This window comes from Heloderma suspectum, chromosome 1, assembly GCF_057233095.1.
Source record: "Heloderma suspectum isolate Gila_16-S chromosome 1, 16-S_ref, whole genome shotgun sequence".
Classification (NCBI taxonomy): Eukaryota; Metazoa; Chordata; class Lepidosauria; order Squamata; family Helodermatidae; genus Heloderma; species Heloderma suspectum.
Genome location: NC_139458.1, coordinates 150864307 through 150889525, shown reverse-complemented (window position 1 = coordinate 150889525; position 25219 = coordinate 150864307). Strand labels below are relative to the sequence as shown.

General features: G+C 41.4%; 1 protein-coding gene across 12 annotated transcripts in view; it reads right to left on the bottom strand.

The window, feature by feature from the left end:
* Positions 1 to 25219, bottom strand: part of PTPN4 (protein tyrosine phosphatase non-receptor type 4) — a 143237-nt gene that overhangs the window by 88292 nt on the left and 29726 nt on the right. For 5 of the 12 annotated variants that reach the window (XM_084806913.1, XM_084806875.1, XM_084806893.1 and 2 more), the window contains exons 2-5: positions 10494 to 10648; positions 7515 to 7580; positions 6038 to 6145; positions 894 to 956 (exon numbers count right to left, since the gene is read on the bottom strand). In XM_084806913.1, coding sequence (XP_084663039.1) covers positions 894 to 956; positions 6038 to 6145; positions 7515 to 7580; positions 10494 to 10631 — 375 coding nt within the window. In that variant the 5' untranslated portion in view covers positions 10632 to 10648. Of the gene's footprint in view, positions 1 to 893; positions 957 to 6037; positions 6146 to 7514; positions 7581 to 8957; positions 9036 to 10493; positions 10649 to 25219 lie in introns of those variants that run through there. The other 7 variants (XM_084806941.1, XM_084806981.1, XM_084806951.1 and 4 more) reach the window with 6 other exon arrangements.

The window sequence follows — 25219 nt, the reverse complement described above, 5'->3', positions numbered from 1 at the left end:
AGAATCATAGAAATTTTAACAGTACTTCAAATTGTAATGTGGCAATTCATCAATGCTTGTGAAATATAATGTAACAATTGTTGGGAGTTCACTATTACACAAGATAGCCCTCTCTACGTTGAAAACTATAGGTGGAATCCAACTAGTGCCCCTCTGCCAACCAAAGGCTTCTGTCAGTGGAATGGGAGATTGTCTGGAGCAGATTGGGGTGAGGGGCTGGGAGCTGAAAGGAATTGTTGAAAAACACCCCCTTCTCATTCCACTGACAAAGCCTTATGATGGTGGAGGAACAGTAGTTGGATTTTGCCCTACAGGACCCTGGTATATTTTGTTATGGCAGTAGGCATAAGCAACTGGGTTCAAATGTCTAGGTTTTCTAGACAATAACTGTTAAAAATGCACTCACTCTTATAAGGAAGTTAATGGAAACTAAAAGCACACAAACAATTCCTATCTACTTGCCCTACAGATTTTTCAACTGTTTCTATTTCAAGCTCAATAACATAAAAAAGGGAAAACATCAGCTAAAGAAAATCATGACCACTTCTCTTTTGTTTGTTTTAGTAACATTCATCTCATTTTAACATTTTCAAAGGACTTGTATAAAATCAATGTATCTGAAGTTAAGAGTGCTACAAATGTTTTGGGTGGTACACCCAGCAGATAAAGAACCTCCTTTAATCTCTGCATAAAACCACTTTAAATAGTGCATTATAAAACAGCAGCAGAACTCAACACTAGAGGGAGCATATGAAGAAGTCTATAAGACAAGATCACTCCAGCTGCCACAATCAAGTATAACACCTTGAACAGGAATCCTGTTTATCTAATTGTCATCTAATTCCAGGCACAACCTAGTTTTTCCAATCCCCAAATGCCTCTATTTCCCCTACCAGTTTTAATCTCAGGATTAATGAAGTACAGTTTGATTTTGGAAGTGCTTCAACTGGAAACACCTATAAGGTAACAAAGGAAAATTGAGCACAGATTCCAAGGAAGTGTTTAATATTCTTTATGGCTATTTAAGTATTAACTTGCATGTCATATTATTTAGGAAGAAGTCTATATTCATTCCAGTTGAGGGCCAGTTGTGGGACTTCAGATGTGCAGTCTAATGGAAAGAACAAAGGGACACATTCATCCTGTTTAAAATAGCCATATTTTCTCTAGGAAACTATGATTGCCCAATTCTGCCTCTTTCTGGAACTGTGATCCAAGGAGTGTGTTACTGACCATATGTGGGTCATTCAAGGATTGCTTTCTAGGCCGCTGATTTCCAGGCCTTACCCTGTGCAGACTGAAAACAAAATGCCTTATCAACACAAAGGATCTGTCATCTAAGTTAGTACACTATCTATATGACTCCAGTTTGGAAAAACTAGTAAACAAAAGTACTACGTGTTGTTCTAACATGTTACTCGATTGTGCAATACAAGAAACTTGAAAAGGTACTATGAGTTACTTTGTTCTTCCTCATTTGTGAGAATTTGAAATAAATGTTGCAATACAACAAAAAAATTACATTAACAATGATTTGTACTTTTCTGTATTAATTTCTAATATGAAACTTTGTATTTGAAATATTAAAACCTGTGTCCTTTCAAAGTACAAACACATTAACACATTTTTAAATGCATATAGTTGGAGCACAGGAAAAGGGACCCATTTACTTAGCAACAGGGGACAGAATAGGATGATCATACTTTAAACAGATAAAGTTAGCACATGAACAGAGGAAGAAGTTATTTAGGTTAAAGGAGATTTTGGGTGCAAGAACAGATGGATATTCACTGTCTATTAATTTACGCTGGACACCAGGAAGAACTTTCTAACCACTGCGTATTTGAAAATGGATAGTCTTCTAAGAACAATTGGTGGAAAGAAAAATGTTGGATAAATTTGTTAGACATTTGGTAATATGGACTCTGGCTACAGAAGTAGCCTTTGTGGTTTAGAATCTTGCTTACAGGTTGGTATTCCCACTACCTTAAAAATTTTCAGTGTTACACAAGTTCCTCTGTGGTTGCTTTTTAATGGGAAGTGAGTTGTTTGTATTGTGGAAATGAGCAGGAATGGTGGGAGTGGAGGTGGCCACAAGTACAAAGAAAAAAATATAAAAACCTGACTTCTGCAGCATATCAACAAGACTGAAAGGGCAGGACAGGAAGGAATGAGTCAGACAAAAGCTGGTTGCTACAAAATGCACTGGCAGCTGGGACTGACGACAAGCATCAGACTTAGGTCAAGAAGCAGGGCTGTATTCTTCAGCACTCAGGGAATTCCTAAGCCTATGGTTGGGAATATAAGTGTCTGAAAATATACAGGCTGAAACTGCAAATAGTTGCTCAGCATCTCTTAATGTGTTTTGAAAGGTCTTCAATAACTTGGATGCAATAGGCTCTGGCCGAGGCAATGGGCAGAAATTGCAGATTTGATTGCCCACTGGACTAGTATCAGTACCTGGCATCTTTGGAAGGGTTCCACAGCACTGTGGCAGAGCTTACTACCTGCCCTGCCCTCCTCAAGCATTTCTTTTCTTGGCCTGAGTTCTGAGCAGTACAAGATCGGTTTGCCTGCCCTTTTAATTTTCCGCAGTCCCCCTATGTAACATTGATCTGAGGAATTCTGGGAAATCAAAAGGGCAGCTAGATCCAGCAACCCTGCGCTGTTTAGAAAATTGTTGCCCACCACCGCCAGATAAGGCCTGCAGGGCCCAGCAACAGAAGACGGGGTGGGGAGCACCAGAAGCACTGTGCTCAGATCCCTTCAAATCTGGAACCAGGCCTAATTTCCCATATTTCCATACTCTAACTTAACCTTTGCTGAACTGAAGTGCTATCAACCCAACTGGAACATTATATATCTGCCACCTCACTTTAAAGTGGGAAGAATAACGCCAGCAATACCACCAGAGGATGATGACCGTTGTCCATGGGCCACCATTTGATAGATGCCAATGTATTGATACGAATAATATCAAAGCAGCACAAGCACATACTTTCACATTTATGTGCATAACATAATGTATAACAGGTTTTACTGGGACACCAAACTACCCAACCTATTACAACAAGACAACCACAGGGGGCGGCGGGGGGGGGGATGCTTTGAGTACAACTGATTGTAGTCAGCCTTGATTTTTTTTAAAGTGTCCCATCTAATGTGTTTGCTCAACCCCTGTAATACTGTATGACACTTTGTGCATATGCCATTTTCCAAAGCATATCATTAAGTACTTTGCAAGGGCTTAAGAGTGATTAAAATATTTACAATATTCTTGCACAAGCTTTTTAATTATTTTAACAGCTGGAGCGGTAATAGGTCACTGAAAGTGCCCATTACTATCACTATGTAACAGCTATTCATTAACCTTCTGAAAGTGTTGTCACAGACTACATAACTAGCCGTTCTAGAGAACTAGGAAGTGCAAACTTAAAGTACTTTAATGCACCCTACAGATGATAAATTAATAGCATTCCCCAGCTACTTAATTACAATTACCATTCGAATGATAATGGATTAAGAAATCTGCAGGATATTTGGAATGGAACCAACTAATGTCTTGAACGTGTACTCTAAGATCAAAACAGCAGTTAATAATTCAGCTGATACCTTTGCGCCTCCGGAAATAGTCACCAATAAAAGTGAAACAAATAAAACCAATTCAGATACACCTAATGACTGTGCCATGTCATCCAAAGTTTAGGAATTGGGCCTCATAATTAAACTGATGATACCCAGATTTCTCTCTCTTTTCAACCAATGCCAAAGAGGCTGTGGAAGTCCTGAACCACTGTCTGGATGCAGTGTTGAACTGGAGGCTAACAAGTTGAGGCTCAAACCAGGCAAGCTTTTTTTAATCAGTAAACAAGCCTGTTCTGGATGAGGCTGCATTCCCTCTGAAGGATCAGGTTCACAATTTGGTGGTGCTTCTAGACTTTCTTTGCTCCTGGAGGGTCATGGGGCCTGCTGTAGCCAGGATTGCCTTTGCCGAGCTTCAGGCAGTGTGCCTCTTCCTGGAGAAGGCATATCTGGCCATAGGAATCCATGTCTTAATCACCTCCTGCTTAGACTTGTTTTATTACAAGGTGTTTTAGTAGAGTAGCAGAGTAGTAGAATAGTAGGGTTGGAAGGGGCCTACAAGGCCATCGAGTCCAGCCCCCTGCTCAATGCAGGAATCCAGGTCAGAGCATCCCTGACAGATGGCTATCCAGACTCATCTTGAATGCCTCCAGTGTGGGAGAGCCCACTACCTCCCTAGGTAATTGGTTCCATTGTCATATTGCTCTAACAGTCAGGAAGTTTCTCCTGATGTTCAGCCGGAATCTGGCTTCCTGTCACTTGAGCCCATGATTCCATGTCCTGCACTCTGGAATGATCAAGAAGAGATCCTGGCCGTGCTCTCTGTGACAACCTTTCAAGTACTTGAAGAGTGCTATCATATCGCTCCTCAGTCTTCTCTTCTCAAGGCTAAACATGCCCAGTTCTTTCAGTCTCTCTTCATAGGGCTTTGTTTCCAGGCCCCTGATCATCTTTGTTGCCCTCCTCTGAACCCTCTCCAGTTTGTCTGCATCCTTCTTAAAGTGTGGTGTCCAGGACTGGACACAGTACTCCAGATGAGGCCTAACCAGTGCTGAATAGAGGGGAACTAGTACTTCCCGGGATTTGGAAGCTATGCTTCTATGAATGCAGCCCAAAAGAGCATTTGCCTTTTTTGCAGCCACATCACATTGTTGGCTCAAATTCAGCTTGTGATTGACAACAATTCCAAGATCCTTCTCGCTTGTAGTGTTGTTGTGCCACGTATCCCCCATCTTGTAGCTGTGCATTTAGTTTCTTTTTCCTAGGTGCAGAACTTGGCATTTAAATGCCATTCTGTTGTTTTCTGCCCAGCACTCCAGTCTATCAAGATCGCTTTGAATTTTGTTTCTGTCTCCCAAGGTATTCGCTATCCCACCCAATTTTATGTCATTTGGAAATCTGATCAGCATTCCCTGCACCTCCTCCTCCAAGTCATTCATAAAAATGTTGAAGAGCACTGGGACCAGGACTGAGCCCTGTGGTACCCCGCTTGTTACCTCTCCCCAGTTTGAGAAGGTCCCATTGATAAGCACTCTTTGAGTCCGATTCTGTAGCCAACTGTGGATCTACCTGATCGTTGTTTCATCTAGCCCACTTTGAGCTAGTCTGCTCATCAGGATATCATGGTGCACTTTGCCAAAATTATTATTATTTATTATTTATAAAATTTATTAATCGCCCATCTGGCTGGTCACCCAGCCACTCTGGGCGATGTACAACACACCATAAAACAATTTAAAACAATAAAATTCTACCATAATTTTTTTTTTAAAATACCCTAACCCACCCCAAATGCCTGCCTTTGGAAAGCTTTGGAAAGCTTTGCTTTCGTTTTAAAAGTTTTTAAAGTTGTATATTATTCTGGGGGTCCTTTTGGGTAGAAAAGCTATTTGTAAATGTTTTAATTAATAAAAGCATAAAGTGTACACTGTTCCCAAGTTCCAGCCTTTCTATTCTCAACGAGTACTAGCTGGCTGCAATCCAATACCCACTTTCCTGCACGTTAACACCACTGAATTACTGTTGTGCAGCCATGTATAGGATTGCTACTGATTTTGTTTTAAAACAAGCTAGTTGCAAACGCTGATTATATATCCCAAATTAACATTTCAGTGCTTCCTCAGTACTCATCACCAAGCATCCAAACTTTGTTTAGAAGTACTTCCAATCCTTATGCGCCCGAGGAGGCAGGGGGAGGCAGAGTAAATTGAAGTTGTTCCCACTTCTCTAGAAAATATTTTTTACAGATTCCTTTATGGGTGCAAGGAGGGAAAGAGCACAAAGTATCAATAATTCTCTGTAAGTGCTCAGAATACAGATTTTTAAATACACCTGTTCTGTACTCTACCTTTTAAATACAGATCAAGGACAGATTGAGTTACTTGATCAGCAAAACTTAAACTTCAAGAAAATAGCAAAGAGAATAACTTTGTTTAGAAAAATAGATACAGCTTACTGGATTATCAGTAGAATCATCAGCCAATTGTAAACCAAAGTAGTCTCTCTCGGTCAGATCAAGATGCTTGAAAACTATATCCAACAGAACTTGTCCCTGATCATGTTTCTGTGAAAAGAAAATACTGAATAAAACTGTTTGCAAATGTGAGCAAAATTTCAACCATCAAACAGAACACCTTGCCTCTAACCATTTTTCCCCAAGACCAGAGACATTTTGATACGGAGGAGAAACAGGGTCCCATAGCTACATCTTGAGAAAACTTTAAGACTTTTAAACTGAACACAGAGCTGTCTTATCTGGAAGTCTGCTGTTCCAGCTTTGACATCTTCCCCAGTTTCAATATCATTAGTAATTTCCTATAATCCAAGTCAAGGTAGGGAACAGGTGGCCCTCCAGATGTTGGACTGCAACCTTAGCCAGCATAGCCAATGGTGAGGGATGATGAGGATTGCAGTTCAACAAAATTAGAAGGGCCACTATTCTCCATCCCTGATCTAAGCTCAAAAGAAAACCTTTCTAGACTTTGCCCTGGTGCCTTAGAAAACATTTATGATGTGAACAACAGATCCATTCCAAATTTTGGGCTGTACTGTCTCTTGGTCTGTATTTTGGAACTGCAATTTGGGAAGAGTGGCTGAGAGATTCATTTTGAAAACTGGCATTTCACCAAACCAAAACACACACATGACTATATACAATATGCACATTAGAACTAGTGTGAATTTTATATTTTTGTACCACAGACATTCATCTGCCTTGCCTTCTTGTGGCTGAAAGCTCAAAGGAACAAGGAGTCGAAATCTACAAACAGATGCTAGGTAAATCAATTGTGCACTATTAAGTTTGGTGAGTGAAAAGGGCTAACTGAACTTTTATCTGAGTACCTGAAATGAGGCATCTTACTGAATCTCTTAATGACTCTGAGGTTAAAGGACCATATCCACAGAACAGTTTCTCTTTCAACTATTCACAGAGCAAGGAAATGAATACAGACAGAAACACAGCAATTATTACTGCCTCCAGTAAACACAGAAGAAAATGTATATTCTTCAAACAAGTTTATTTTAAACATCTCTTCACTTGCAAAGTATAATGGAATGTGATTGCAAAGTTTGCCTTGTTCCAATGACTACATGTTACTATATGCCTCAAATTCAAATGATTTCTTTACTTCCACTATTTACAATGCAGCCTTGTAGCCATCAAAATGCTCAGCAAGTCTGCCTTGAGATTTTGGACATGTTTCTTCCTCTTATACCTCACAGGTTTGCTTCTTAACCACTCCTTTGTTTTCTTCACACATTCCAGACTCTGTTCCTCCTTTCACGCTACCTTGCACGCTTTGGCCTGTTCACCAAGCTGTTTATGCAGAACTTCCTTTCTATGCTCAATAATGTTGAAGATCAGCTAGCTGATGAAGCATTTGACATGAAAAAGTAAGTACACAATAAGTTTTCCCTCCCCACCCGATCACCTTATATTTATGAGGCTGAGAAGTGTTCTTCCATGTAGCCTTTTGGCATTTGTTTTCCACAAATCCCTATGATAAAGTATAACATCAGTTTCTACAGCCTGTTCATTACAAACAGATTCACTATTTGGACAAGTGTTTTGTAAAAACTCTTAAGATTCACACATCTCCACTATGCAATCATCATTAGCCTAAGACACAAGCTACCTCCATTCACCAAAGATTGAGTTCCTTTTTGAAAGTTTATTATTAAGAAAAAAGTCAGGTGAAAATTATTACTGGTTACTACTGGCATACCCATAAAGGTTAAGCTTATTTGTGAAGTACCCTTAGAATACATATGAAACTAGCCCTCAGAAAAATCAGAATAGTTTCTCCATTTGATGCAGAACCTAACAATTTGCTTTGCATTAACAAAAATGTTAATGTTGAGTTCTTTGAAGCCTCAAACACCTTTACTCTGAACCCACACAATGTGATTACAATTGTCAGAGTAATTTAAATAATTACAGCTGCAATCCTAGGCACGCTCACCTGAGTGTAAGTCACGCTGAATACAAGGGTATTTACTTTTGAATAAACATACAGTGGATAGTACTATAAAATGCTTTTTTTTACAAAGTCAGAAGGAATATGTTTTAAGATCTTACTATAATCAGTGTGATAAAATGTACCAAAGTCAAAAACGCATATCATGCAATGTATTCTTATTTTAGCTGAATATCAGTCTGACTTTATCGTGGCCCTATCACATTTAATTAAACAAGGATCCAGTTCCAGAGTATAACGAGAGAATGCTGTCTATTTTGCTATATTAATTGCTGCAAAGATTCTTATTAAAACGGTGCTTTGTGCCAAACCTCTCAACACTACATATCTGAACACTCTTCCCTAGTCCAGTCCCCCTGTTCCCCCAAAAGGCTTCTCCTGAACTTCAAGGGAAAGCCTGCATATGGGATGGAGGGAGGGCATTAGGGAATATCACATTTGGATTGCAACACTGCCATCCAAAAAGGGCCCCCCAAAGGTATTTTATATCACCAACTACAACCAACAATTCACACCTTTATATATTCCATGAACACCTCTCAGAGACACTTTACACATTACTGGGAACTGCCAAAACAAAACAACACCTCCTTTCCTTTATGTGCTTCTGTACAGAGAAGATACGGAAGTTATGTCAGTGTACATGCATCTTCTCACTGTGCAGATGTGCAAATTTCTCCTTTGCATATTATGACAGAAGCAAACCCACCCATTTGTAATCAACCCATAGAACATTAGCTATTGGGTGGATTAAAAATAAAATAAAATAAATAAATTGTGCTTTCTGCTTGGACATTTCTTGGTTAACATGTGAAGCCAACATAGTGTCCCATTTTGTTGTACAACCCCAACATACTGAAGAAATAAGAAGACTAGTCTTATACACTAACAACATACCCTTTCCATAAAAGATTGTCCTATGCACTTTTGAGCTGCAGCAATAGGAAGAGAGACAATCAGAGTGTAGCTACGTGGATAAACAGGGGATATGTCAAAAGTAGAGACAGGATTGCTTGACAATTAATAGGCCAGGAAGCATCTTTCAGGAAACCAGGGCCAATAGTTTTTTAAAAATATGAAGACTGACGTGAATTTGTGGATGTGACAACACTGCAAATTAGATATTGCAAATAAAATGAGTTAGTACAGGCTTATGAGAAAGCATGCATAAATATTTACTGAAAGTATGGAAGAAATCCACACATTCACAACTGAAAAATCAGGAGATAGATTTGTGCCCTAGAGATGTGAAGGGCCAAAAACAAACATTCCCCTTCCCTCCATTTTTTCCCACTGCTACATTCTCCTCGTGAATCTTGAATGCCCGTCCCCAAATCCTCATTATGAGACCCTTAATGAGACCAGCAAATGGACTTCTAAATCAGGGGTGCACAACCTTTTCGGCTGTGGGGTTCACATGTTATGCTGGCCTGGAGGTTGGGGGCCACAGGCACTCAGACAAGTACATGCACATACATATACACACATGTGCACACATCCCAGCAATTCTGATACAGATAGCTCTTTTTTGCTGCTAGCAGCAATGGTGAAAGAGCAACCTGTATCAGGTTCTTTGACCTTAGGAATCTTCATACAGATAGCTTTTTCCTGGCTGGTAACAGCAGTGGGAAAAGAGTGATCAGGATATCAAGGGGAGGAGGTGGAGGGAACACTAGTTTCGTGTATATGTGTGTGCGTGGGGGTGGATGAAGTTAAGGCCTTGGGGGGCACTCCAGTCCTAAATAATAATATATACTATTTATATAGCACTTGAACCAATCTAAAATGATTTGGCGTACCCCTCTCCCTCCCCTGGAATTATTCACATACATTATATCTGTAGCCCTGAACAACAAAACTGCAAGCTATTGTTTCCATATAGAATGGGGTTGGGGGAGGGCGTGGGAGGCTGAAAGAAAATAGGTTGCCTAATGCCACCTCGCAAATTCACGTCTGAACTGTGTTTTGAACCGGGGACTTCCTGGCACACAGTTCACATTTAGCCACTATACTAAACCACATTCACATGCTAAAAGCAAATACATCATGCTGATTCACACTGTAGTTTTTACTATAAATTGTACATTTAGCTATTATTTCTTGATTCTAGCAAGCTCAGGTCTGGGACATCTCTTTTTAATTCCAAACCACATTTTTAGGAAATCTCGAACAGTGTAAAAAAGGGCAGAAGAAAGGCGAGGTTTGAAAGTCAGATTTCAAGAAGGGAAATCTGCTTTAACATCAGATGCTTGTAAATTCATCCTCTTCATTTTTCTTAATGACCATGTTTAAATAAAGAAATAGATGGCTAAAGTACATGATTAGTTATAATGTGCAATATGAGATATCATGAGAATGCCTTCTGAAGCCTAAACTTGACCATGAAGTAATACTGAATGAAGTATGGTAAGTTTCTGAAAACACTGTACTTACGTTAACTCTGAATGCTTGTACAGTATTATCCAAAAGAAGAATATTGCAGACCACCTCTGTATGCTGTCTGTCTCGTGCCAGTTCAGATGCTCGTACATTGTAGGTTCTGCCAGCAGGCAATCGGAAACGTGCGGTCATTACTGTCCACACAGCGTCTTAAAGGGAAAAGAACAGACTTATCACTTGTGAGCTTAACAATTCACAAATCTGATTTAACAAAAAGGCTAATCCCACAATCATTACATTAAATATATTCTATTTAGTGTTATACAATATATAAATTCTTCCTCTGATGTTGAAACTAGCAAACTTTTGCTAGTAAAACATAGGAGTTCTGACTTTAACATGTCATCAAAAAAATTAGGAAAGGGCAGTAGCAAAGTTTTATCTCTCACAGGCAACCATATATAATTATGTGTATATACTAGAATGCTCACTAAGAGCATTCTAAGAATTGTTTTTATGTCCAGAGATTCTGCTTTGTAAAATAGATGCAAATCTTGTGGAAGAAAAGGCAGGAAAACCAAATGAAGTGATGACCAATCTCTACAGAAATTTTATTTCCTCTTGAATATGTCACTGAGAAGTCTACTTCATACGTTACATGGATGGTGTAAAGTCCAGGAACTGCTTCCAGGTGAAGGACCCATGTTTCAAGCAAGTCTCTCATCACCCACTGCATGGAATGTTACAGCAGCACTGCATCTTTATGCGACCTTTACAACAGCACAGACTGTATTGTTATCATGTGCTATGGAAACATTACAGAGCTCCTTCCATATGGAAGGATGTTTTGGTGGCAATTGTGTTACCTTAGCATATGAAGTGGACCTGAGAAATAGTTACTAGTTTCAAGATCCACAGATTTGGCCAGCTTGCATGACACAACAGCACAATGTGGGTTATTTAACCCATGGTGAAGCTGCAGTGCGTGCAGGGCATATGCGGCCACCATTTTGCATATCTAACCCCCACTCGGCAGTTGTGTTGTGCGAACCCAGCAAACATGGGTTATGCGAGGGTTAAACAATCCTTGCATAACCTTAGAAAAAAACATGTTCTAGTGTCATTTAAACCTCACATAACCCACACTCGCCAGATTAGCATGACATGACAACCTGAGCGGGGGTTGGATATGCACAGTGGAGCCCATGGGCACTATGGCTCACAGCGGGTTAAATAACACAAGACGAGCTGAACCATGTCATGCAAACTAGGTCTGCCAGATGGCTTGCTTCTTCCTTGATGCTCAAAATTTTAGTGTATCTACTCGGAATCCACTGGATAAAGTTCTGGCTTGGATTATCCACTACTGGTTTAGTTTTGAATTTAAATGTTGGAACTTGGTTTAATGTAAGCAAGTTAAATAGCAGCAAAAGATCAGAGATAGCACTGACCTTAAATTCATACCATCTTGAGGCAGGATGGACTTAATATGCATGATCTTTTGAGTAATCTGTATGTATGTATCAATCTAAAGAACTGTTCTCAGGAGTACACATCCATGAAAATATTTTCACAAGTTATAACTTGTGGGGAAATAATCAAACCAGAATTGGCTCTTATAAAGCTTTTAGAAATTCACCCTATACACTACAAATACAAGGAGTTGTATCCAATGGTGCTGTTCTGCTGACAGAAGCAGCTCTGTCAGCAGAACCAGGAGGGGGGCAATTTCCCCTCCCTCCTGGGTGCTCTTAAAATCTCCTTCAGTGGGCTGAGAAACCCACTGAAGCAGATTTTTGAGTGGTGCAGAGGGCTCCATGGGTGAGGAGAGAGGGAGAAAGCCTTATCGCTCTAACCAGTAGAATCTAGTGGATGCATGCTAGTGCAACACTGGATTAACACAATGTCTGAATTGCTGAAATAAAACTCTGATTGCTTAAGTAATGAAGAGAAAGACACAAGCTTCCAAATCAAAACCCGGGTTTCAAGAGATGATCTCCCTTATGGGAACATCCCCTACTATGGTACAAAATAATGTACCACTACCAGCTTTGTTTGTAAGGTAACAATTTAGAAACTGCGTTAATGGACTATCTCCAGACTCCATCTATGCTTCATTATTAGAACATTATAATGAAAAGTAGCAAACAATTTTATACGTGGTTTATGCCATACAATGTAGGATGTTAACACATCACAGGGGAAAGTGACTCGTGGCAACTGTGCCCTAACATGGCACAGTATAAGAGACACTCTACACCAGAGATAGTCAACCATTTCAGGCACACTTTTTTCCAGGCCCAAGGACACATCTGTCCTGTGGTCATTTGGGCTCACACACATTTTTTCTGGATTCTCTTTTCTAGCTCCCCCACCACTTGCTGGGAGTCTCTCTTCTTGCCAACCCACCCCCAACTGGGAGTCTCTCTCTTCCTGTCCCACCCCCCCCCCTTGCTGGGAGTCTTTTCCTGCCCCCACCTGAGAGAATCAGGGTTTTTGGCGGGTGCTACTGGGCCTGTGGGCATCATGTTGCTGACCTCTACTCTACACAGTATGATTTTCCTACATGGCAATAATCTTCATAGAGAAAAAATGTATTCTATGAAGCAACTTCAAGTGTCAACTTTCTCCATTTCTAATGGAGAATTATAGGAAACATTTGTATAGGGTAACCACACATTCAATACACGTATTCTCTAGAAAAGGCCTACAGAATAGGGAGTCCTTTTATTATTATCAGCTGAGGCAATGCCTGTAATCTAGAGCGTGGACACACAGTGACTGGGTTTGTACGAATGTGGGGGAGAAAGAAGCCACTGTGGCTTCTTCCCCTGCCCCTGCCATGCATGAGACCACAATTTCCACAATTACCCACAATGCAGTGTGAGTTGCCTTGCTGTCCAAACCCGGTGCGGTGCGCAGTAGGGGTGGCTTCTTACCCATGCTACAACCCACATCTTGTAGTAGGGGTTGTGGCGTTGGTAAGAAGCCACCAACCACCACGAGCCACGCTGGGTTCAGATGACATGGCAACCCACACTGCACTGCAGTTAATTATGCAAACTGCAGTCATGCACAGCATGCACGGAGGCACGAAGAGAAGCTAAGATGGCTTCTTTTACCCCATGATCGTCCAAACACAGCCAACATCTGGATTCGCATGACATAACAAGCCATGATGGGTTGTTGTATCGTGTGAACCTGGACTGATTCCTGCAGGGTGGTTTGTGCATGGGCAACAAGCCACCTTCACAACCCATGGCTTGTTTTAGGGTTTGTTGTACCATGATGGATTGGTGTGTCATTTGAATCCAGCACAGCTAACCTATCATGGGTTGCAGGTTTTGGTGAGCGAGCTGCTCAGCAAGAACAGCAGAAACCCCTGCTGCTCTTGCTGAGTGATCTTGCCCATGCCACAGTGACAGCCCCTCCACCGGTGCCCAAGCAACAGGGCTGTCACTCATTTGGCAACCATTTTTTATTTTTTGCATCCTGACATTTGTGTAAAATGGAACCAAATTGTTTTTTTTTAATTGGGGGGGGGATGTGCACAAATGTCTTTGTAATGGGGGGGGGAGTTGGTCAGTTTTTCGCAATTGCAGAGGTGCACAATTGGGACTGTCAGACTATATATAGCCTTACCTTGTACGCTTCAGCTGTCAAAGGGAACAAAGTGTACTAGGAGACCTACAAGGTAATTGATAAGATGGGCTGCATATATGCTAGTTTGACAGCTGACAGGTCAGGGGGGAAAGGGGACCAGATCGGCCCCTTAGCAAAGTTATCCTTAAGTTTTAAAGTGTGGAATTTACTCTTGAAGGTCCCCCTTTCCATTCCACTCCTCCCCAAGTCTCTCACAAGTCATTTTAATGGCTATCTAGAGTCTACCCCATTTTCAGAGCTCCCATTTGCAGTGAAAGGGGAGCTGAAAAAATGAGGTGGACCCTAGATCACCCTTAAAACCACTTGGGGGAGACTTGGGAAGGGGTGGAAAGGAAGGGGGGACCCCCAAGAGTAAGTTCCACACTTCAAGACATGGGAATCAGGCTGCTAAGGGTGCAATCTGATTCTTTTTCCTCAATTTGATAGCTGTCAATGTACGCAAATTACCCACTGACAGGTTGGGGAAATGGGACCCCAAGGGCTGTCAAACTAGCATATATGCAACCCCATCTTGTCAATTACCTTGATGTTTCCTAGTATACTTTGTTCCCCTTGACAGCAGAAACATAAAAGGCAAGGCCATACATAATTTGATAGCTGCAATTGTGGACCTCCGCAATTGCAACTGCTGCCCCCCAAATTACAAAGACATTTGCACACAATCCCAGGGCCTAAATAATAGTAACACTAACAACAACAACAATAATAACTTTAAAAAATAGCCCACAGTTTGTGCAAATATCAGGGTAAAAATAGAAGTAGTTCCAAATGCAACCGGGATTGCAACTGGAGTGGGGAGCGGGGCTTGGCAGCAGACAAGATGGGTTCTGCCGCCAAGTCCCCTGGGAGACTTGCCAGAGTTGGCTGAAGGACCGAGAGGGAAGGAGGGAGAGAACAACCCACAGTAAGCCCGAGCATCTGTCAGGCTCACCGTGGGTTGTTCTGATGACAACCCACACTGCGTAGCTTATTTCGCAGAGCAGATTATCATGTTGTGCAAACTCACCCACTATGTGAAAGAAGTAGCGGAGCCTACCAAAAGCTCATGACTAGAAAGAGAGCATGCTCAATTCAAGTTCCATCCAATATCATGGAAGCAGACTTCCACTTGCTCAACACCTGCCCAAATCTCCTCCACAGGGGCACAGGAAGGGGAATTCATTTCACCCAGTATGTCCAGTCTGCTGGCAGACAGAAACAGTGGGATACAACCCTGATTATGCACCCAAATTTTCCTTTGAGATGCTTCTGCATCCAATCTTGAAAGTCTGGGGATTTTTTAAAAGTTATTTTTCTAGAGAAATCTTTCAGAAATAAAATTTATCAGTAAGACTGGTTTATGCATGCCCTTCTGGATTTTGGCCATATTCTTCAACTACTATAGAGGAAAAGACTCAACCATGCCCAAGCTTTCTCTTGTAAACATACTGGGATCAATTTGTCTAACAACTGCTTTATTATGGCATGCAGATTTATGAAAGTATGGAAGACAGAAAATTAAGCATGGAAAGATAATGCTTGCTATTGCATGCCTAAGCTTCATTTTTCCTGGAACATAAACACACAGTCCACATAAGGTTGAACTTAAATTTACAGCTTTGAAGTGTTTTAACACTAATTTGTAGAATTTTGTAGTTTGGAATTGTAGAATTTTATTGTTTTAAACTGTTTTTATTGTATGTTGTACATTGCCCAGAGCGGCTGAGTGACCAGCCAGATGGGCGATTAATAAATGTAATAATAAATAAAAAAATAAATAATTTGCCTTGAGTAAAAAATGTTTCAGGATGGCAGGTTACATAGTTCTTAACATAAACTGAAATGTAAGCAAAATTTACAATATTAAATTATTAAAGAATCTGCAGAGTTAAAGGAAAGATTTTAAAATTAATGGTCAGAAAAGATCATTGTAAGATTAAGGGTTTGCACTGGTTAAGTACACTCTTTGGTTTATTCGAAGAACTCTTACTGAAGTGGCAAATTCTGCGCTAGAGGTGGTATGTGTCATATATTTCCACAGGGAGTTAAATGGGGATGAAGCTATGAGAATGTCAGTGTAACTGAGGCTGGGTTTTGCTCCTAACTAATTAAAATTTAAGGATGAGAACCAGATTGCCACAGTACTAGTTCAACATGCACACGGCCTCTGGATTTATGTTGCTCAAAAAGAAGTCCTCTATGTCATGTGGAAAACGATTTTTGAAACTAAGAAAAAATTGTGATGTGAGATGTAGGTCTGCTGTTCAAAGGGGATGGGGAAGGAAGATATACTGCAAATGCCAAAAGTAGTTTTGGGATCCCTGTATAAGCCTACCTATATAAATTAGCTTAGCAAGGTGTAAAACAAGAAGCTTTGGTCATACACACCACAAGCACTAAAACTTCCTCCCCCTCTGCAATTCCAGAAATACTTTTGTTGTTGTTCAGTCGTTCAGTCGTGTCCGACTCTTCGTGACCCCATGGACCATAGCACGCCAGGCCTTCCTGTCCTGCGCTCCCTCCCGGAGTGTGCTCAAGTCCATATTCATTGCATCAGTGATGCTATCTAGCCATCTCATCCTCTGCCGTCCCCTTCTCCATTTGCCTTCAATCTTTCCCAGCATCAGGGTCTTTTCCAGGGAGTTTTCTCTTCGCATTAGGTGGCCAAAATATTGGAGCTTCAGCTTCAGGATCTGTCCTTCCAATGAGCACTCAGGGTTGATTTCCTTTAGGATGGACTGATTTGACCTCCTTGCAGTCCAGGGGAATCGTAAGAGTCTTCTCCAGAAACACAGTTCGAAAGCATCGATTCTTCGGCGTTCAGCCTTCCTTATAGTCCAGCCCTCACAGCCATACGTTGCTACTGGGAAAACCATAGCTTTGATTATATGGACCTTTGTCGGCAAGGTGATGTCTCTGCTTCTTACTATGCTGTCCAGGTTTGCCATAGCTTTCCTCCCAAGAAGCAAGCGTCTTTTAATTTCATGGCTGCAGTCACCGTCTGCGGTGATCTTGGAGTCCAAGAAAATAAAATCTGTCACTGCTTCCATTTCTTCCCCTTCTATATGCCAGGAAGTGATGCGGACAGATGCCACGATCTTCGTTTTTTTAATGTTGAGTTTCAAACCAGCTTTTGCACTCTCCACTTGCACCCTCAACAAGAGGCTCTTTAGATTCTCTTTGCTTTCTGCCATTAGGGTGGTATAGTCTGCCTATCCGAGGTTGTTGATAATTCTCCCAACAATCTTAATTCCGACCTCTGATTCATCCAACCTGGCGTTTCTCATGATGTACTCTGCATATAAGTTAAATAAGCAGGGTGACAATACGCAGCCTTGTCGTACTCCTTTCCCAATTTTGAACCACTCGGTTGTTCCATGTCTGGTTCTTACTGTTGCTTCTTGACCCTCGTACAAGTTTCTCAGGAGACAGGTAAGGTGGTCTGGTACTCCCATCACTTTATGAATTTGCCACAGTTTGTTGTGATCCACACAATCAAAGGCTTTAGCATAGTCAATGAAGCAGAAATAGACATTTTTCTGGAATTCTCTTGCTTTCTCCATGATGCAGCGAATGTTGGCGATTTGAGCTCTAGTTCCTCTGCCTCTTCTAAACCCAGCTTGTACTTCCGGTAGTTCTCAGTTCACATACTGCTGAAGCCTAGCTTGTAGGATTTTGAGCATCAACTTGCTGGCATGTGAAATGAGCGCAATTGTACGGTAGTTTGAACACTCTTTGGCATTGCCGAAGCCTCATGTAAAGGCTTTGTAAAGCCTCATCAGACAGCCACTTTGCTTTCTTGCATTTCCTTTTCTTGGGGATGGATTGAGTTGCTGCCTCCTGAACAATGTTACGGACCTCCGTCCATAGTTCCTCAGGCACTCTGTCTAGCAGATCTAATCCCTTAAATCTATTCCTCACCTCCATTGTATATTCATCAGGGATATGATTTAGGCCATACCTGAATGGTTTAGTGGTTTTCCCTACATTCTTCAATTTAAGCCGAAATTTTGCAACAAGAAGCTCATGATCTGAGCCACAGTCAGCTCCAGGTCTTGTTTTTACTGACTGTATAGAGCTTCTCCATCTTTGGCTGCAAAGGACATAATCAATCTGAGTTCGATATTGACCATCTGGTGATGTCCATGTGTAGAGTCGCCTCTTGTGCTGTTGGAAAAGTGTGTTTGCTATGATCAGCGTCTTCTCTTGGCAAAACTCTATTCGCCTTTGTCCTGCTTCATTTTGTACACCAAGGCCATGCTTGCCTGTTATCCCGGTGATTTCTTGACTTCCTACTTTAGCATTCCAATCCCCTATGATGAAGAGGACATCTTTTTTTGGTGTTAGTTCTAGAAGGTGTTGTAGGTCTTCATAGAACCGATCAACCTCAGCTTCTTCGACATCAGTGGTTGGGGCATAGACTTGAATTACTGTGATGTTGAATGGTTTGCCTTGGATTCGTACTGAGATCATTCTATCGTTTTTGAGATTGTACCCCAGTACTGCTTTTCCCACCCTTTTATTGACTACGAGTGTACTCCATTTCTTCTAAGGGATTCTTGCCCACAGTAGTAGATATAATGGTCACCTGAATTAAATTTGCCCATGCTTGTCCATTTTGGTTCGCTGATTCCCAAGATGTCGAGGTTCAATCTTGCCATCTCATGTTTGACCACCTCCAGCTTACCTTGATTCATTGATCTTACATTCCAGGTTCCTAAACAATATTGTTCTTTACATCATCGGACTTTCTTTTCGCCACCAGACACATCCACAGCTGAGTGTCCTTTCGGCTTTGGCCCAGCCGCTTCACTCTTTCTGGCGCTACTTGGAAATTCCCTCTGCTCTTCCCCAGTAGTATATTGGACACCTTACGACCTGAGGGGCTCATCTTCCGGCGTCATATCTTTTAGCCTTGTGATATGTTCCATGGAGTTTTCTTGGCAAGAATACCGGAGTGGGTTGCCATTTCCTTCTCCAGTGGACCACATTTTGTCAGAACTCTCCGCCATGACCTGTCCGTCTTGGGTGGCCCTGCACGGCATAGCTTATGGCTTCACTGAGTTACGCAAGCCCCTTTGCCACAACAAGGCAGTGATCCATTAAGGGGACATAGCAGTATACAAACAAGTAATTAGGAATTAATTATATTAAATGGAATTCTCTGCAACCGATTTACAACCTATAGTTGTACCTTCCATTCCTGCTTTATTTTATTTTTAATTTAGGAAATTCATTCTACTTTCTCAGATATGACTAGAACGCTGATGTCCTTAGTACCTAATGGAGACATCTTACATAAGCAGAGGCAGGGCACTCATCCTCATGAACCTGGACCAGTGTAGCTTTAACATGATTGTTGAAAATGATTATATACTGAGAATGTGTAGTGTCCAACGAACCATAACATGTTCTTTTTTATAGGGTTAAAAGTCCTCGAGCCCATAGGTTGTACATTTGGATACACTGCCATAAGCTTCCATGAAGTATCTTGCAAACTTTCGAATTTACCAGAAAATTAAATTAAAAGATTCTGAGTCATGATTCAACTCCTCCCACATTCTTCAGTGCATCTGGGCTAAAAAATAAGACACAAAACAGAAGCATTTTGAAATGAGGTTTTCTATGCTAATAGCGCAACTAACCAGGGAAACGTCGCTACCCTTACTTAAAGGGAGAAAGTGGCAATATTATAACGAAGGCTATACCTACATTGTGGTATGTGAATCTTGCAATATGGGGGGTGAAGGGGGCACAGGGAGAGACTCCATCAAAAGCAGCTGCTTTACAAGCCAAGTAATCCTGCATTATTTTGATCACACGCAGCAGTGCTGAGCATGGCAGGCTGACATGGCAGGGCTACACCTTTAATTTTTGCCAGATCTTCCAGCCCCCTTGTGTTTGACTTAAAATTACCAAAACATTGCTAAGCTATGAGCAGCAAGGGGCCACCCCTCCATTTCAGGGACAACAGAATACAGTATAATTTATAATGGTCAAATTTGATCTGGAGCAAGCAAAAATCCTAGTTGCTCTGTTTCACCTGTAGAGATCAGGTCTCAGAATGATGTAATAGAAGAGGAAGACCCACAGTGGGAAGGATGCAAGTGTACTTGTCCAGGGATGCTGAAGAACGAGAACATAGTATACTAGAAATCTGTCTCTGCTGGGACTGTGCCAATGAGCTGTCTAGGAAAGAAAAGCATGTGCCAGAGTTCCTAACAGTGCTGTTTGATGATCCTATAGTCCACAACCAATTAAGTGATAAAAATACTGAATTCATAACTTAGATGAACACAGGAAGCTGCCTTATATTGTGTCAGACTATTGATCCATTGTATTAGCAACACTGAGTGGCAGGGGCTCTCCAGGTTTCAGGCAGGTGTTTTTCCAGCCCTACCTGGAGATGGCGGAGATCGCACCTGAGACCTTCTGCATGCGAAGCAGGTGCTCTACCACTGCCTTGAAAACCACATCTGCTCTCGAGGTGAGGGGTGGGAGGGCTGAAAGGCAGAATGTAAATGCTTAAAATAAATATAAAATAGAGATGTCCACAACCACAAGAGCCCGATTAGTGCTGTGGAAAATGGCCTGATCCAGAGGTTGTTCACTTCAACTAGGTATTGATCCCAAGTTGAGATTCAGAAATCTGAGATTTTGTGCCTCCCATTTACTATCATGGGAAATAAAAAAAACCCAGCTGTTTGTCAGAAGTGGATGAAATTTGCCTGTTTATCAGAAGTGCATGCAATCTGCACATATAGTAGCCACGTAGGAGATTGCACCTGCTAACATTCAGAAAAATACATGCAGTGGTTTGTGTGCTATGCACCTTATATATATACACACACACACACACAGAGAGAATGACTGGGTTTGCGTGCTGTGGGCACCATCTTGAATATTCAAGTATCGTCCATGGGTTGTCTTGCCATGTGAACCCGGCCGGCAGGGGTTATGCAAGGGTTAAACAACCCTCATGTAACCCACTGCCTGGAGCCACACACTTTTTTCTTTTTTTTTTTAAGGGAGCTGCAGATAACTTTTTTTATTTCCTAGTAGAATTGGAAGACATTTGCAAGGGTACTTGCCCCTTCTGAAGGGATCAAGCCTGCCAGGTTTCAGATGAACAGGCACAGGAATGTTTATGTGAGCAGCACACTCAATGGCATCACCCAGGACCTGCTATTCACAGATTTTAGTTTTAAGTTTGCATAGGGATCTTCACATTTAGAGGCTAACTTGTGAAGGCTTCATCTATGCAATCTCTACACCTGGTCTTTCCCATTATATGAACCTGTCATTGCACTGTGTTTTTATTAGGACTCTTGGGAAGTTTTATACTTCTTCATCTACATAACAGCACATTTATTGTCCAAATACATACACACACTGTGAAGATTTGAGCCTACGGAGGCAATGGGAAAAAAGGTCAGGCTTAGAGGCCTGGAGTTTTCTGTTGGGAGGGGGTAAATCTGAGAGGAATAGTTTCATTTCTCCTGGTTAAAGTCAATTCTCCACTTAAGTTTCATTTTTGCAGGTTTGAAGCAGTACTTTTGGTTTTGAGAGAAGAAGGTATATAAAGAGAGGAAGAAGGTATATAAAGAGAGGAAGAAAGCCAGTAAGAGTCAGAAAGACCAGACTGCAGCCAGAGTAAGACAGAGACAGCCAGAGCCTGAAGTGAGAGCAGAGTCTGAAGAGTGAGCAGGAAGAAGAAGCCTAGAAAAGTCCAAGGACAGCTAGGGTAGAGGAACTTGCGTTTTGCAAATTTTCTTTTCTTTTAATACCTTCTGTATCACTCAGCTCTATTGTATAATTACCTTTAGTTGTCTTTGTTTGCTTTAAAGCTATTAGTAAACTATTGTAGTTAAACCCTATGTCTAGGGTGTCAGTCACCCCATGTCTACAGCCTAAATCCTATGCTATTGGAAAGGGGAAGGTAAAAGAAGGAAGGTGGGACTCTTAAGGCGGCAAGAGATCCTTAAGGAGTTGCTCAAGGGGCCCAGGTCATAAGGGAAACCTTGACACACACATACAGAAATGTGTATATGCAGGCAGGCAGTACTGTGAAAAGACTCAAATGCAGTTGATGGCTGATTCATGCTGAAAGTCCTTTTGCTGGAGGCTACAGGGTTGGCCTTCTAGAATTACTCTTAAGTTGTTTTGATTTTCTTTGGCTGCATAGTTTATGCATCTTTAAGGACCCCTCAAATTTGAAATTGGCATTTCTAGGTTGTTTCACAGCAAAGTATTTCAATACTTCCTATATACAACCTAGTTCCTATTGACTTACTCTAAGTCAATATGAGGGTGAAATCCAATTGTGTCTGTCTGCTGACTGATGGCATTTGTCAGCAGGGTGGATTCACTCTCCCCTGCACCCCCTAATTTGCTCTGGGGAACCCCCAGAGCATATCTGGGGGGACATGTATGGGGCTGAAAGGGGAGAAAAAAAACAGGAAAGGTCTGTTGCTGATCATACAACACTGGATACACTTTAGCTCATCAAAAGGAAAATATGTCTCCGCAGGCATACTTTTTATGTCTTAAAAAAAAAAATTAATATGTTGTGTACATCAGTAACAGATACTTGTTGATACCTATAAGAAACCCAGAATCTAAGCTCTGTGTCACTAGCAGAAATGAGCAGAGAACTAATGCCATTAGCTTGCAACAGGAAATAGGATACATACCATCCATCCTCAAAGATGTCATATAAACTCTGCTAGCACCCTGAACTGTGACTGTGAGCTATTTGTAGATTATTACTATCTCTTACCTGCTTGCTGTGGGACCAAAACCCTTTTATAGACAGAGAAGGTGTGAGTATTCCAAGGTTCACCCGTTGCATGCTAATCTTCCTTGTCTATAAATGCTTCTCTAGATTAGGCAGAAGGTATATCTTTTGGTATATTTGTAGGTAATTTGCAGTAGATTGGCAAGGATTTCTGATGCCCATTTATTTAATAACAGCAATAAAAATGCTCTCCTCCCACCCTAAATTATACTGCTGAAATTAAGAAAGCTTGAGGTAAGCATATTTTTGTGGAGAAGGACTGTGAACTCTATTCAGTTTTGGTACTGCAAATTATTTAACTCTAAGAGTTTGTCTTTTGCACCTGGCTCTGGTTGGTGAATCTTGGGGCTCTAGTAAACAAACAAAAAAACAGAAGTGCAGTCTGCAAGCCTGATGTCTGCCCACCCCTGCTCTAGGTTATTAATTCAAGGAGATCTCTCTTCCTTACAATCTCCATGAAATCAATGGATTTCTTCCTACTTTGGAAGAGCTAAGTATCACACTGCTATTTTTAAAAGGAAGCCTACATCTAGCCCTCATAGTTAACAGCAAATACTTCCAGAGGATGTACAGACTACAAAGCTAACAAACTGCTGTTTTTCTGCTATTTAGACTGCAACACAAAGATGTGTGTGTTCATCTCTTATACAACTGTCAACTGATGATTTATTGCTTAATCTAAAGGTTGGCTTGTTTTTTTCAGCAAAAGAAATGGGAAAGGGATGGAGGAAAGCCGGTGGCCACTGATAAAATGAGAGACATGGAAGAAAAAGCACCACACAGGAGAGAAGCAACACAGACAGAGAAGCAAAAAGAATGTTGCATATTCATTTGTCATATGTTATGGCAATCAACTTAAATATTCATAAGGATTCTGAAAACACATACGCATAAGCAATCTGTCTGAAATCCTAAATTATATTGTAGTTTAACAGTTAGTAAGAGATTAATTTGTTCCTTCACCATCAAATGTGAGTGATCATCACCAGAACAGCTTAGCATGCATAGAAAAAAACATTTGGGGTTAAGAATAAAGGAAGCTAAAAGGAATTACAGAAGATACTCCTAGATTCTGCTCCTAGATTAATCTTTGTCACTGGAGGCTCAAGTGGCCTCAGTGGCTAGGAGTGCCTTTAACCAGCTTAACCACTGTGGCTCAGGCACTGGTGACCTCAAGACTGGATTATTGTAATACACTCTATGTGGGGCTACCCTTGAGCTTGGTCCAGAAGCTGCAGCTGGTGCAGAATGCAGCAGCAAGGCTGCTAACTGGGGCCTCTTTCAGACAGCAAGTTACACCTTTGCTAAAAGAACTGCACTGGCTGCCAATAAGCTACCAAACCAAGGGAAGGTGGTGTTGCAAACATATAAAGCCCTAAACAACCTGGGACCAAGTTAAGAAGATAAGAAGAGCCTTGCTGGATCAGACCAAGGGTCCAGCATTCTGTTCACACAGTGGCCAACCAGCTGTCAATGGGAAATCCACAAACAGGACATGAGTGCAACAGCACCCTCCCACCCATGATCCCCAGCAACTGGTGTACATACGCATACTGCCTCTGATACTGGACGCAGCACAGACCCATCAGGACTAGTAGCCACTGGCAGCTTTCTCCTACAGGAATTTGTCTAACCCCCTTTTATAGCCATCCAAATTGGTGGCGATTACTACATCTTGTGGAAGCAAATTCCATAGTTTGACTATGTGCTGTGTGAAGATGTACTTCCTTTTATCTGTCCTGAATCTCCCACCAATAAGTTTCATGGGATGACTCTGGGCTCTAGTATTATGAGAGAGGGAGAAAAATGTCTCCCCATCCACATTCTCCACACCATGCATAATTTTATACACTTCTATCATGTCTCCCCCCTTACTTTTTTCCAAGCTAAAGAATCTCGGCTTCTGTAACCTTCTCTCATTAGGGGAGTTGCTCTAGCCCCTTGCTCATTTTAGTTGCCCTTTTTTGCCCTTTTTCCAGCTCTACAATATCTTTTTTTAGGTGTGGTGTCCAGAACTGTACACAATATTGTAAGTGTGGTTGCACCATAGATTTGTATAAGAGCAGTATGATATTAACCGTTTTACCTTCAATTCTTTTCCTTTCCTAGTTATGCCTAACATGAGTTTGCCTTTTTTACAGCAGCCACACACTGGGTTGACATTTTTATCAAGTTGTCCACCACAACCCCAGGATCTCTTTTAGTTTAGAGATGGACCAGGTTCACACGATCATGGAGGGAAATAAGCCATCGTGGCTTTTTTTCCTCCCCGAGCATGCTGGTCATGAGCCACTTAATTAGCATAATTACCCTCGCTGGGTGAAGGGTAATGCTGTGATGT